Source organism: Miniopterus natalensis, chromosome 4 (assembly GCF_054644295.1).
Source record: "Miniopterus natalensis isolate mMinNat1 chromosome 4, mMinNat1.hap1, whole genome shotgun sequence".
Taxonomy (NCBI): domain Eukaryota; kingdom Metazoa; phylum Chordata; class Mammalia; order Chiroptera; family Miniopteridae; genus Miniopterus; species Miniopterus natalensis.
This window is the reverse complement of record NC_142084.1, coordinates 98,706,483-98,719,291: the sequence shown is the minus strand read 5'-3', so window position 1 is coordinate 98,719,291 and position 12,809 is coordinate 98,706,483. Positions and strand designations below refer to the sequence as shown.

At 59.8% G+C, this 12,809-nt stretch overlaps 1 protein-coding gene across 1 annotated transcript in view; it reads right to left on the bottom strand.

Annotated features, from left to right (window-relative positions):
• Positions 1 to 7,071: 7,071 nt before the first annotated feature.
• Positions 7,072 to 12,809, bottom strand: part of CARD11 (caspase recruitment domain family member 11) — a 32,086-nt gene continuing 26,348 nt past the window's right edge. The window contains exons 20-24 of the mRNA XM_087816198.1: positions 11,536 to 11,671; positions 10,307 to 10,486; positions 9,022 to 9,146; positions 7,593 to 7,708; positions 7,072 to 7,417 (exon numbers count right to left, since the gene is read on the bottom strand). Coding sequence (XP_087672324.1) covers positions 7,213 to 7,417; positions 7,593 to 7,708; positions 9,022 to 9,146; positions 10,307 to 10,486; positions 11,536 to 11,671 — 762 coding nt within the window. The 3' untranslated portion in view covers positions 7,072 to 7,212. The remainder of the gene's footprint in view (positions 7,418 to 7,592; positions 7,709 to 9,021; positions 9,147 to 10,306; positions 10,487 to 11,535; positions 11,672 to 12,809) is intronic.

Below are 12,809 nucleotides of genomic sequence, written 5' to 3'. Positions count from 1 at the left end.
GCATACCCAACTGCACAGTGTATATGCAGACAAATGCACACACTCACACCCGAACACACACGCACACATATATACCAGACACATGCATGTACATTCCAGCAAAACACACCTTTGTGCACATGCACATGCACACACCCAAACACATGGCACACACACAGAACACACCCGCACACACCCGCTCACACCCACGCACAACGCAGTGGAGTCCTTCTCGCCACTAGTGGGCACTAGAAGCCTTCCCGGCCTCCAAGCTCATTACCGAGGCGCGAGCCGCGCACACACGGTCATGCACACAGAGGGAGCGAGAAGAAAAAACAAAAGCAAAGTAAAGAAAAACCTTCGACAGATGCAGCAGCACGAACGGGTGGCCTCCGTGAGTCCCGGAGGGTGACAGTGATGAGGTGCGAAGGCCAGGTGCCATTGAGCGGCGTTTGGCACTCCCACACGCACACCGGAGTTGCTCCCTCCTCCAAGTCTTGGTCGTCGGGTGCGCCTCCTTCCTTCACCCCCTCCCGACTTCTCTCCGCACCCCTAAAATCTGCAGGGGGGTAAGGAACCATTTCCCATGGCAGTGACCCCGGGAATTAGTGGGCATCCGGCTGCCCGATCATGACCCGAAATGCTGCAGGACGCTGGTCCCACAGATGCAGCCACGAGCCCAGGCCAACACCCCGCCTGCCTGCTGGGCCCGCTGACGCGCCCTCTCCGCCGGTTCCTGCCCTGCCCGTCCTGGCCCCTCGCCCAGCTCCCGGGCGCCGGGACTGGCTCCAGCTGTTCTTACTTGACTCCTATTTGCAGCGTAACTTTTTTGGCTCTTGTTTGGTGCAAAGGGCGACGGTGAGCCTCTGTCTCCCTGCCCCTCACACACACACACACACACACACACACGCAATTTCACAGCCTCACATACACACTCACGTCCAGTTGGCTACCTAAGTGCTGGGGAGACATGAGCCTCGCTCAAAGCCTCGGAGCTGAACATGACATGTGACAGGAAAGAAAGAAATTCCTGTGTTAGATTCATTTCCAGTCAGCCTGGCGGCGGCCCGGAAACTTTCAGTACAATTTCAGACAAGCACCTGGGGTTTCGGGCAGCATGTGCTGAGAAGCGTGTGAGCCCTCGGCCCCCTCACTCACAAATGGCTAATTTTAGTATCCAAACAAACCAGAAAGCCAAAAACCTTCTCCCCGACGCCCCCCACCCACTCGCTGCCCCAGGGCCCCAGACTTCCTGCCACTGGCCCTGGTGCCATCTGGATGGCTCTGCCAGGGGAGGGCAAGTCCCGGGGGGGCCCAGGGACCCAGGACTGGTGCTCCTGTGCAGAGGGTCTGGCTGGCACCGGGGGCAGTAGAGGGAGTGAGGGGTGCAGGGTTAGCAGGTGAGTGGCTGGTGGAGGGACAGGGGAACCAAGCAGAGCCCCACCTACCCCAGTACCTGGGCCTCTCCCACAGCCCCTCAACTCGGTGCCTACTCTCTTAAAGGCTGGCCCTCCAGCCTTCCTGAATTCGGTCTGACCTTGACCCTGCCCCTGTGACCTCTGGGTGACCTACACCAGAGAAGCCCCAGGCAGCTCTGAGAAGCGTCCCGAGGCTCCCCCTTCAAATCTCAGCTCTGCCCCTTCCTGGCAGCAAGGCCCCTCTGAGCCTCGGTGCCCCACCTGTTAAATGGGGGTGGTATTCCCCAGGGGCTCAGATCGGTGCCAGGTTTTGAAATGACATACGGCTACTTTGTAGGGTGTTTTCGAGGTCTGAGGTCTAGGGCCCCCAAAGCAGAGAAATTGGGTCATCCCTGCCCAGATCAGCTGAGGCGGTGCCCAGAGGCCTACGTGAGCACGTTACTGGGCCGTGGTGGAGACCGAGGCCGCCGCTGTGCACTGTGGGGGTGGAGGGCAGGGGCTGCCTGGGCTCCAACCTGCAAGGAAGGAGGGCTTGGAGCCCTTAGGTGGAGACCCCCACGCGTCAGCCGTGAGTAAAAGTGTCGTCCACCTTCGTGTACGATTTTTAAAAAGTGCATAAAATTCAACGAAACGATTGCATCAGGAGAAACGTTAGGTGTGAGCCAAGGGTAGGCCACAGAGGGAGGAGTGGCGAGCCCTGCCCTCCCTTCGGCCCGAGCTGCATTTCCACCTGCCAGCGAGGACATCTGTCCCTCTGGTGTCTTTCTGGGATTCTTTCCTTTCCTGAAGGTTCAGCCAGGAGCCAAGCCGGACTCACAGAGCGGGAGGGGCTTCGGGGCTCCCAGGCAGCGGCTCAGGGGGCAGGCGGGGGTCTGCAAAGAACACCGCTGGCTCTGCCCCCTGAGGGTGTCTGCTGCTCTTTCCCCAGGCGTTCCCAGAGGTGGGCTGTGGGCTCGGGGGGCTGAATGAGGCTGCAAAATCCTTTGCGACGGCCGACCACAGGCAGGATTTGGTCCCCTCCCCTTGGACGGGGCTGGCCTTCGTGATTCACGGTGTGGTCCGGGACTCCTCAGCGGGGCTGTAAGGATCTCCTGGGGACACTGCCTCTGGGAGCCCCAAGTCACCTGAAAGAACCCCCTCCCTGGAGGCCACGTGCCAGGCTCGGGCCGTGGCCTAGCTGAGCCGAGGCCAGAGCCCGGGTGTGATGGAAGCAGCCTGCAGCTGAGCCAGTCCCTGTGCCGGCCAAGGACCCCATGTGACCGGGACTGTTGCCCAGCTGAGCCCTGTCTGCTCTGCTGAGCACCAGAGGGGTGTCCAGAAAGTGGGTGCCATTTGAAGCCGCCAAGCACCACCCCCAACCTGCCACCTCCCTGCTCCAGCTCCCGGACATAGTGGCTGACCAAGTCCAGGTTACCCCCAGAGATGCTTGGGCAGTCATCAGACTGGTTCTGGGGTGACATCGGAAAGTTTGCAAGAGGCCCAGACAGAGTCCTTCAGCTTTGTAAGGAGGGACAGGGACCCCAAGGCGCAGGCCCTGGTTCCCCCTTGCGCCTGCATTAACCCTTCAGGGGCTGGGTCGTGGGAGGTCAGGGGAGGAGACAGGGACGTGCACCAGTGGTGGAGAGGAGCCCAGGCCTTCCCACAGCTGGACGGCCTGTGGGCCTAAGACTCATGCTTCAGGTTAAAACAACACAAAGTACGGAAGAGCGTGGCTGAGGTTTGCCGTCCGGTGATGAAGGGGGACCGACTCTCCAGCACAGGTCTGTGCAGAGGCTCTAGGAGGGCACCTGTGACAGTCACAGATGCGGTTTCCTGTGTGTTGGGGGATCGGGACCGTGCAGAGGTGAGAATTTTAAATGGATGGCCTTTTATAATGTGTGGCTTCTAAACTCTGCGAGTAGTTTATCTATTAAAAACAGATACAGAAATCCAGGTTAAAAACCAAGGTGAACCACCCTGCCTTCCGGGAAGCCTCCTGCTCTGAGGTCCCCAGCTCCCTGCAGCTGGCCTGAGAGGTGACAGGTCGGGACTGGGGGCTGGCCTGGTGAGTGGGGGCGGGCGGGAGGACAGGACAGGACAGGGGGGGAGCGGTGCCGGGGGGCACTTCCTGTTGCTGTCAGTTTGGGTTCTTGGGGTTTGAAATGGAAACTACAAAGCCAGGGTTCAGCCCCAGCTGGCACGGCCCCCTCCCCTTCTGCAGAGTCCTCTGGCCCCAGGCCCTCAGGGCTCAGGGTCCCTGCAGAACATTCTAGGTAATAAGAGGGGCTGGGGCAGGTGCTAGGAGCCTGTCTCCCCACGAAGCAGCCCTAGCATCCTAGCTGCCCTTGGTGGCACTGCCAAGGACACATCTGGGAGAGGCGGCAAAGCTGGGCTGGGTGGCAACCCAGACAGATGCACAGAAAAACAAAGCCAGCAGATGCAGCAGCTTCTGAGGGCAGCGGGCTGGCCTGAAGCCAAGGCTCGGAGACGGTCCCCTCCTGCACCCCTCCCCCACCCCAACTGGGGCCTCCTCAGGTGGCACTGCCGGGCCTGAGCCGGCTGCCTTGGTCCAGGAGAGGAAACCCACATCCTCTCCATCACACCGCCCCGTGGCCCGGCCCCAAGCCAGCCAGCGCCCCGAACACCAACCAGTTCTCGTCACTGGAAGAGCAGAGGGGCTGGACAGAGGCCACCAGGGCCCCAAATACAGCCTGCGGCTGGCCAGTCGGCCAGGCCCGGGTGCAGTTCCAGCTCACCAGCTGTGTGACCTTAAGTTACTTAACCTCTTAGCCTCAGTTTTCTCCTGTATAAAAATGGAGAAGTTTTGGGACCAATACATAAACAAAAAATAAATAAATAAAAGTGTTTGGCCAACCCACAAGCAATGGTCCTTCATCTTTTGGGGCTCACAGGACCCCTTGGGAATCTGAGAAAGCCAGGACTTTCTCCCCAGGAGAGTGTGGATCTACACGGATGACGCGACTTCGGGGCCCCGAGATGCACGGCTGGGGTCCTCGGAGGTAGACCAAGCATTCATCACTGCTGTTATCGGCCTGGCCCAGGCTCCTGGCCAGGGCCTGGGGCCCAGGCTCGCTGTGCAGGCAGCGAGGCCCATGCCGCGCCTCAGGACAGCCTCCCTGAGCCCTGCGCTGCTTCCAGAGGACACAGCGCGGGCTCTGGGCGATCCCTCGAGCTGCTGCCGCAGGGAGCTCTGTGTGGTCCGTCCCCCCACAGACCACCCCACTCTCCCTTCCCAGCAGCTTAGGGCTGCCTTTGCTGACACATCAGAGCGTGGATGATGTCAGGGGTCCCCTTTGAAATCCTCACTTGGACCGATTCCCCGAGTGCCAAACCCTAGCCTCCCGCAGACTTCATCAGCTCACCCAGCGAGAGACCGAGAGACAGAAAACACAGCCCCTCACTCCTGACCTCCTCTTATTAACATATATACAACCCCCGGCCCGGCCCGGCATCTGGAGCCTGGCTAAAACCCCACCACAAATCCTTTTCAGATCTCCCCCCAGGCATGGCCTATCTTCACCCCTCCTTGTCCATCCCCCAGCCCCCAAATTATAAGTGAGCCTCAAGTTTGGTTATTCTGCAGGCAAACCCGAGAATTCTGAAGTTAAATAAACAAATATGAATAAATCAGCAGGCCTCTGACTCCGGACGCTTTCCAAGTCACGCCTGTCCCCTCAGCTCTGAGGACTTTACAGGGAAGTGCGGTTTCCGAGTGGAAACGCGATCGCCTGGGTGCGGGGAAAATTTACTGTTTAACTAAAGCTCTGAAAAGATGGAAGCAGAAGACCTTCCAGCTCATGCCTCTTGTGTGGCGGCTGATGTGCCCCTGATTTACAGCCGCTGGGTCCAGGAATCGTGGCCCCTCAGCCCCAGCACTGCCCCAGCTCCTGTGCTGTTCCAGAGACAGAAGTATCGCTAACTGGCTCTCGGAGGAAGGCCTCTTGCTTTCAAAGGCATCGCCCTCCCTGGCAAATCGACAGGTGGTGCAGAGATGGGTCAGGGAGGGAGGAGAGGACCAGCCCCCTCTCAGGACCACTCACACCACCTCCAGGGGCTTGGTGCTAACCGGTCTTCTAAGGACTGAAATGCTGCACAGTACTGTGTGTGTGTTTTTTAAGGAGACATATATTAAGAGTTCTTTTATTTATAATTCATATCTGTGGCAAAATCTAGCCGAGATCAACTCATGCCCCGGGAATCTGAAACTACAAAAGAGAGGATGGCTCCTGTATCGCTTAGGAATTCCTTGGGGCTATGAATAAATAAGAACGGAAATAACAGCCTTTTAACACAAGATAAAATTTCAGGCCTGTGTAAAAGAAACCCAAGCAGCAGTCCTGGGCTCAAAAGTACCCTCAGTGGCTCCAGTTCCTTCTGTCTTTCTGTCCCACCAACCTGCCTGCAGGGTTTCCGTCCTCAAGGTCACCTAAAGACCCAAGATGACTGCTGGGGCTCCAGCCATCAAGTCTGTATTCCAGGCTGGAAACTGGAGGAAGGGCTGCTGGTCTGCATTGTCTCTCCCCCCAAGTTGACCTTACATTTGCTCAATTACCCTAGCTGCAAGGGAGGCTGGCAACTATGCCCTTTAGATTAGTTTCCCAGGAGAAAAATCAGGATTCTGTTAGTAAGGAAGGGAGTGTGGATATTGGGTTGTCAACTAGCAGTTGCTCCCTCAGATCCCACAAACACGCAGACCTGGGTCTGGACCCCAGCCCACCACGTACCAACTGCTCAACATGCAGCCTGATGCCAGGCTCGAGCTGGCCTGGTTTGCCCTGTGCCCTGTTGGGCCCATACTCAAAGTCTGCATGAAGGGGGTCAAGGAGAACCATGGTTCTAGAACCCATTGGGCCTTTGCTATCTGCTCTGGAGGGAAGCACAGCTTTCCTGCCATGACCCCCTACCCCCCAGCTCCTGGGTGGTGGGAGCACACCCTCTAGCAGGCCTCGCCCTGAAGGCTCCCTCCTGGACTGAAGATGAAGCAAGGCTGCGGGTGGGAGCACCACGCACACAGACGGACACGTGGGGGAGAGCTGAGTAAGGGGGGCCTGGCCTCAGGGCTGGATTTGGGGGGGACAGGGGCACAGACACCCAGACCTCCCAGGACGGGCCTTTCCCAGGGCAACTATAATTTATCGTCCAAGTCAGGGCTCATCTTAGTCAAAGTGGTGCTGTTGGCAGTTAGCCCCACGCCCAGGTGTCCATCGGGCCCGTGGAAGGAAGGCCATCCTGCCTCCACCCGCCGTGACGCGGAGCCTGAGCTATGCTCGCTGGCGGTGGGATGCAGTTTGGAAGGCGGCAAGGGCCGAACACCTCTGCAAACTATTCAATTAAAAGGATGGTTGGAAACAAGGGAATGGAGAAATTTTAATGCAAGAAAAATAACAGCATGACGCACTCCTCCCGCCCGACAGGCTGGTCCTGCCTGGGAATGTGCATGTCGTGCGTCCCACGGACAGGTGGGCGCCTCGCCGATGGGGTCCCTGCATCATAGGTGGCACGCCTGTTCCACACGTTACATTCAATGGCTGCTCCGGTTCCCGAGGGGCCACCAGCTCTGTGTCCCCCGTGGGCCCTGCCTCCCGCTCGGACCAGCAGGGCCGCACCACTTGGCTGGGTCAGCCCCGGCGAAATAAACTGCCCCCTGTGGCATCCCAAGGTGTCCGTGCCCCTGGGGCGCCCTGGAGGGGCTCTGCCCGGGTGGCACGGAGCCCCCAGGTTGGGGCGGCTCTGTGGGCACCGACGCCCTCGCCCCGCAGCACCGCCTGGGGGGGCCCAGACCGCCTCCCGCGTCGCGCTCGGACTCCGGCGCCGCTCACAGCTGGTCTTCGTCCACCCAGACGGTCTTGCGCTGCTCCTCGCAGATCTTGTCCTTGATGACGCGCAGCAGCTCCTCCACACTGCCCCACATGTCGGGCTCCAGGGTGGCGTAGAGGCAGGGCAGCGCCTCCAGCTCCTTCTCCTTCAGCCGGCACAGGCGCAGGAACTCCTCCTCGGTCTCGGGCCGGGGCAGCATCTTCCTGCGGGCACGGGGGGGGGGGGGGGTCGCACAGCCTTGCACGGGGCCGGGCCCGACCGTCCCTCACCACCGGCCAGGCCGCCGGGCCAGCTGTCCGTGGTGGGGCCCCCAGAGGCTTCGTGGTGGGGGCAGGAGGGGAGGGGGTGCTTCGGGGTGCCTGGGGGTCAGAGCCCTACCTGAACCTCTTGATGTTCTTCTCGGACACCCGTATGAAGAGCACGATGGGGTAGATCCTGGACTTGATCAGGTCCCGGGTGCAGCTGATCCCGGCCTCCAGCAGACAGTGCTTGTTCTGCAAACACAGAGGCCAGGGTCAGCCGGGGGCCCGCCTGCTCCTCCAGCCTGCGTGGGGCCTGGGGCAGAGGCCGGGTGAGAGCCCAGAGAGCAAGGGGCTCAACTAGGGAATGGTCCCTGCAAGACCCACTCTCCTCGAGATGAGCCCCCCCCATGCGGACATCTGTCCCCGTCTGCTGTGGCCCCGCGACTACGACGCCTGAACGAGTCTTAACGGAAGTCAAATTAGCGTCAAGGACACCAGCTGCTCCGCGCGGCCTGCAGAGGCGTCCCTGGCACTAGGCACGGGGTGGAGAACACCCGAGAGGTGAGGCGGCTGAGCATTCCAGGGGTGTCTGCAAGGGTCCCCGGAACCCGCGAGCTCATCATTTCTGAAAAGGGACAGTCCCTGTGCAGCTGAAGGTGTCACTTCAAAAACCACCTCTGCATGGAAACAGACGCGAGTGCAGGAAACCGCACGTGCTCCTGGGCCAGGCTGCCCCGCCGCTAATTCCACAGCTGAGGTGCTGTTGGGCCCGCACTGCAGTGCGGAGGCAGAAACAACAGCCCTTGCACCCTCCCAAGTCCTGGCGCCCCCCCAAAGTTCCCATCGCTGCTCCCCATCCCTACAGCGCAGCCGATGCCTGGGCCTCTAACGGACGGATTGTCCGGCGCCATCACTTTCTCAGCTAACGGGACCGCGGCCCCAGCCTGCACACCCGTCGCCCATGCCCCCCGAACGGCCACGGCTCTGACCCCAGGATCGGATGGCTCGAGGCCGGCCGATGGCACAGCAGTGACCATCAGCTGGGCGGCAAAGGCGGAGCTCCTGGCCGGGTACCCGCGCCTGCTACCCCAAGGTCACTGCCCAAGGTCGGGAGCTGCGCTTACCAGGCCCTGGACCGGGAGAACTCAGTGCTGAGGGCCTCTGAGGTCACGTCCCGGGCTCCAGGAGACTTAAGTCGCATGCTGACACCTGTTCCGTGTCTCTGCCTCAACCCCTCCAGTGCCCAGTTTTCCCTCACTTGGCGAACACGACATCTGCCACCCACTTGCCCTCCCAGCTCTCGCCTGGACACACTCTACCTCTGGCATTTGTTATCACAGCCAAACACATCCCCCGAGGCAATGCGAACTAGAACCCCAGCACCAGGGAGCCGCAGGGACAGAAGGAGGTTTCAAAGTACAAATGCGTGTGAGGGCCGGGGCCAGGCGTGGAGGGGGGAGAGAGGAGTTGAGAGCCGGCCCGGATCCCGAGCTCGGCCAGGGCCCAGGTGGCCTCAGGGATAACTGGGCAGGCGTCACCCTTCCAGCCCCCCAGCCCTGCCTCACCTTGGCCGCCACAGCCTCGATGTTGGCGGGAACGATGCACTCAAAGGTGTTGGGGTTCTTTTCTCGGGAGTAGATGATGGTCTCCGACTTCTGCTTTCTGAGGAACTCGTCCCTCGTGACAACATCTGCGGAGAGAGGGGCAGTCCTGAGGGAGGCACGCGGCGCTGTTGGGTCCAGTGTCCTGTCCAAACTGCCTCCCCCTTCTGGGCTGGACAGAGCTCCATGGCCCGATCCCCTTCTGGCCACATTTAAATAAACCCCATCTCCTACAACAGACTGTGATGGAGGACACTCCTCACGGCAGCTCACAGAATAGCTGGATAGTAAATACTCCTGGTTTGGCTTCTTAGCAGGAAGTTTCATTGGACAAAGTAGCTCAGGAACTGTGTTGTAATATTGATCACCAGCTGCCTATCATGAAGGGTTGGCTGCTCTACTCACCCATCCACCCACCCATCTACCCATCCACTCATCTATCTATCAACCTACTCACCCATCTACCCATCCACTCATTTATCTATCCATCAATCCACCCACCCATCTACCCATCTGTCATCCACCCATCCATTGTTCCATCTACCCACCACCCATCAATCCACCCACCTACCCATCTACCCATCCACTCATCTATCTGTCTATCCATCAATCCATCTACCCATCTGTCATCCATCCATCCATCCATCCATCCATCCATCCATCCATCCATCCATCACCCATTGGTCTATCTATCCACTCATCCACTCATCTATCCACCCATCCACCCATCCACCCATCCATTCATCCATCATCCATCCATCCATCCATCCATCCATCCATCCACTCATCTATCTATTCATAAACTTACCTACCCACGTATTTATCTATCCATCTATCCATTGACTCATCCATTCATCTATCTACCCATCCATCCATCCATCCACCCATCCACCCACCCATCACTGCCTCCCTGCCACATGAGGATGCAGAAGTCCCCAGAGACGGGGTGACTTGCCTCCTACGTCAGGGCCCAGAGTGGGGACCCCATGTTGAGTTTCCTGGCTGATCCTGTGACCCTCACCCTAACACCCTCAGTGTAAAATGGGGAAGGGAAGACCTGCTCTCCGGCTCTGGGCACCGCGAGCCTGGAAAGGCTGGCATGGGTACCCAGACCTCCTGTCCACACCAGGCCAGAGCAAGTGCTGCCTCTCCATCGCCCCTCCAGCTTCTCCAGCCCTGGTTAAGTGATGGGACCTGGAGGAAGTGAGGAAATGGATGGCTCCCCGGGCTGCGTGGGGGGCACGCTCACCTGGCTTGCACATGGTGAACTCCATGGCACCCCCCGAGTTGAGCAGCTTCTGGACCAGAGCCTTGGCCAGCATGGTGGGCGTGAAGAGCACCGGCCGGCGGCGCTCACAGTGGAAGGCGCGCACCAGGCTGTAGGGGATCAGGCTGAGGTTCTTGCTGAGTTCACTCTCGGGGTCCAGCTCTGGGAGGGGACAGAAAAGGGCTGGCTGTGAGACCCCTGCCTGCCTGGTCTGGGTGGGGGGCACAGAGGCCCTGGGTGCCCTTTGGAGGAGAACGGGACGTGGGAGGCTGGGTCTGGAAAACACCTGCTGGCAAGCCTGTGGGGCCCAGGATGCCCCAGGCTGTCCAGGAAAGCTTACAAAGTGACCCATGGGCCAGGCCCCGTGCTGCAAGCCGGGTGGTGACAGTGAGCTGGGCACACGACCCTGCCCCTCAGCACTCTGTGCCAGGAGGGCCTGTGGTGGCAGGAGGCAGGCAAGGAGGGAGGAACAAACACAACTCTGGTCACTCTGGATGGTGCTGAGCTCTGAGGAAGGGCCTGGAGTGGACGGTCAGGGACAGCTGCTCCGAGGAGGGGTGTGGACAGTGAGGAGGCTGAGTGAGACCCATCTGGGCAGAGGAAGGGTGGATGCCAGGAGCAAAGGACGGCGGGAGCCCACGAGGGGAGGGGCCCACCAGGGCTGGCCAGAGGGCTTGGGGCTTACTTCAGGAGCCCTGGGAAGCCAACAGGGACAGAGGCAGGGAGCGACTCGGCCTCATTTCCACCTTTTCGATTCCCCACGGCTGGTGTGGAGGAGCCCCGGGCAGATGGAGGAGCCACCTCCCAGAAACCAGAGGCTTGTCCCCTGGCCTCGTGTCTGAACCAACAGCCCTAGGCCCTCCTCTGGCCCACGGCCGGGCCCTGCCCAGGGGACAGTGCCCTGGTGGCCCTTCACTGGCTTGATAAATGGCAAGAGCACGCACAGGGGACAGAAATCAATAAGCAAACACTCCACAGCAAACAGCTCCAATTAACACCGTGCCTGGGCTCAAACCAACTGTAGCAGGCATTCCTTGGGATGGGCTGCGAGGGATGCCGCCTGGGGGGCTGTGTCCACTCCGGCTCAGGCCAGGCGGATCCGCCCTGGGAAGCACCCCCATCTGGAGGGAGCAGACATCCCAGCCCCCATCTCGGGGACCCCTGAGACTGTTGGGCCTGCGGGGGGAGGGGCCAGATGGTCAGCGCCATACCTTCCTGTCTGTCGGTCAAGAGCTTGGAGGCGTCCAGCGAGGGCCGGGCCAGGCCCCCCCGTGGGCTCCCGGGCACGATGCGCACCCGCTCGTTGCTGTTCATCCGCTTGTACTTGTTCTCTGACCGGCTGACGAACTGGGGGATCAAGGGCAGGGGACGGCTGCTGACCAGCTTTTGCATCTAACCAGACCGAGTGGCCTCAGCCCAGGCCTCTGCTCAGGCCCCAGCTCTGCCCGGGGGCCTGGGCCGCCCCTTCCCCTGTGGACACAGGAGGTACCTGGCAGGCCTGCGGGTCCCTATGTCTGGGTGTCATAGGTGACCAAGTGGACAAATGCTCACTCTCTTCCTCACCTCGGCCGGGAGCCCGGGGCACTGGTCCTGCACAGCACCCCACGGTTCCTCCCGCGGCCCCACCTGCATCCCGCGAACCGTGGGTCTGGCCTCTGAGGCGCTTGGGGACCTGGAGTGCCCAGCGCTGAAGGCCCCGGCGGGGAGGACAGCCCAGAGCGCCCGCCTGGTGGACATGGGCAGGACATTGCTCTCTGCACGCCCCTTCCCTGCGTTGCTATCCTTGGCTCTTCCGGGGGAGGCCTGCTCTCTCCCAAATTCAGAGATGAAACCTGGGGGGGCTGCCCCAGTGGTGGGCACAGAACCTAGGATCCCACATTCCCTGGACCACTGAGTCTCTCCACATCCTGTTTCTGCAGGGAGGAAAATCCAGGGAACTGGGAGGAAAGTCCAGGGAACTGGGAGGAAAGCCCAGGGAACTGGGGTCTCTGTCTGCTCTGCTGTTAAGCAGCCCTTGGGCTCCAGCTTGTGTGATATGTGAGCCATGTGTGTTCTCTAGTTGTCCTGCCCTCAGGATGCCTCAGGCTTTACCAGGGCTCCCTTCTACCTCTGCAAGCGACCATCTGCTACCTGTCTGCATCCACCTGGATTTTTGGGTCACACTGTTCACCATATCTCTGGGTTTCCTATGTCCTAACACCAGGACGGAGCAGTGGAGGGACATGTTAGCAAAGTACCTACACAAAAACATCCTCACAGGGCCACATCTTAGTATTACTCCCTCAGCTCTGTCAAATAGTGGCTGAGGAAATGGCCACATCGAAGGCTTTCACAGAATTTATGCGCTTCTCTTCTGAAGATATCACCTACTCTGCTACTCAATGTACCCTAGATAATGATCTATGAAAAAAAAAGTCCTTTTGGAAGTATAAGGGACAATTATTTTGGTCCCAAAGAGCTAAAATATTTCAGTGGTTAGGTAAGA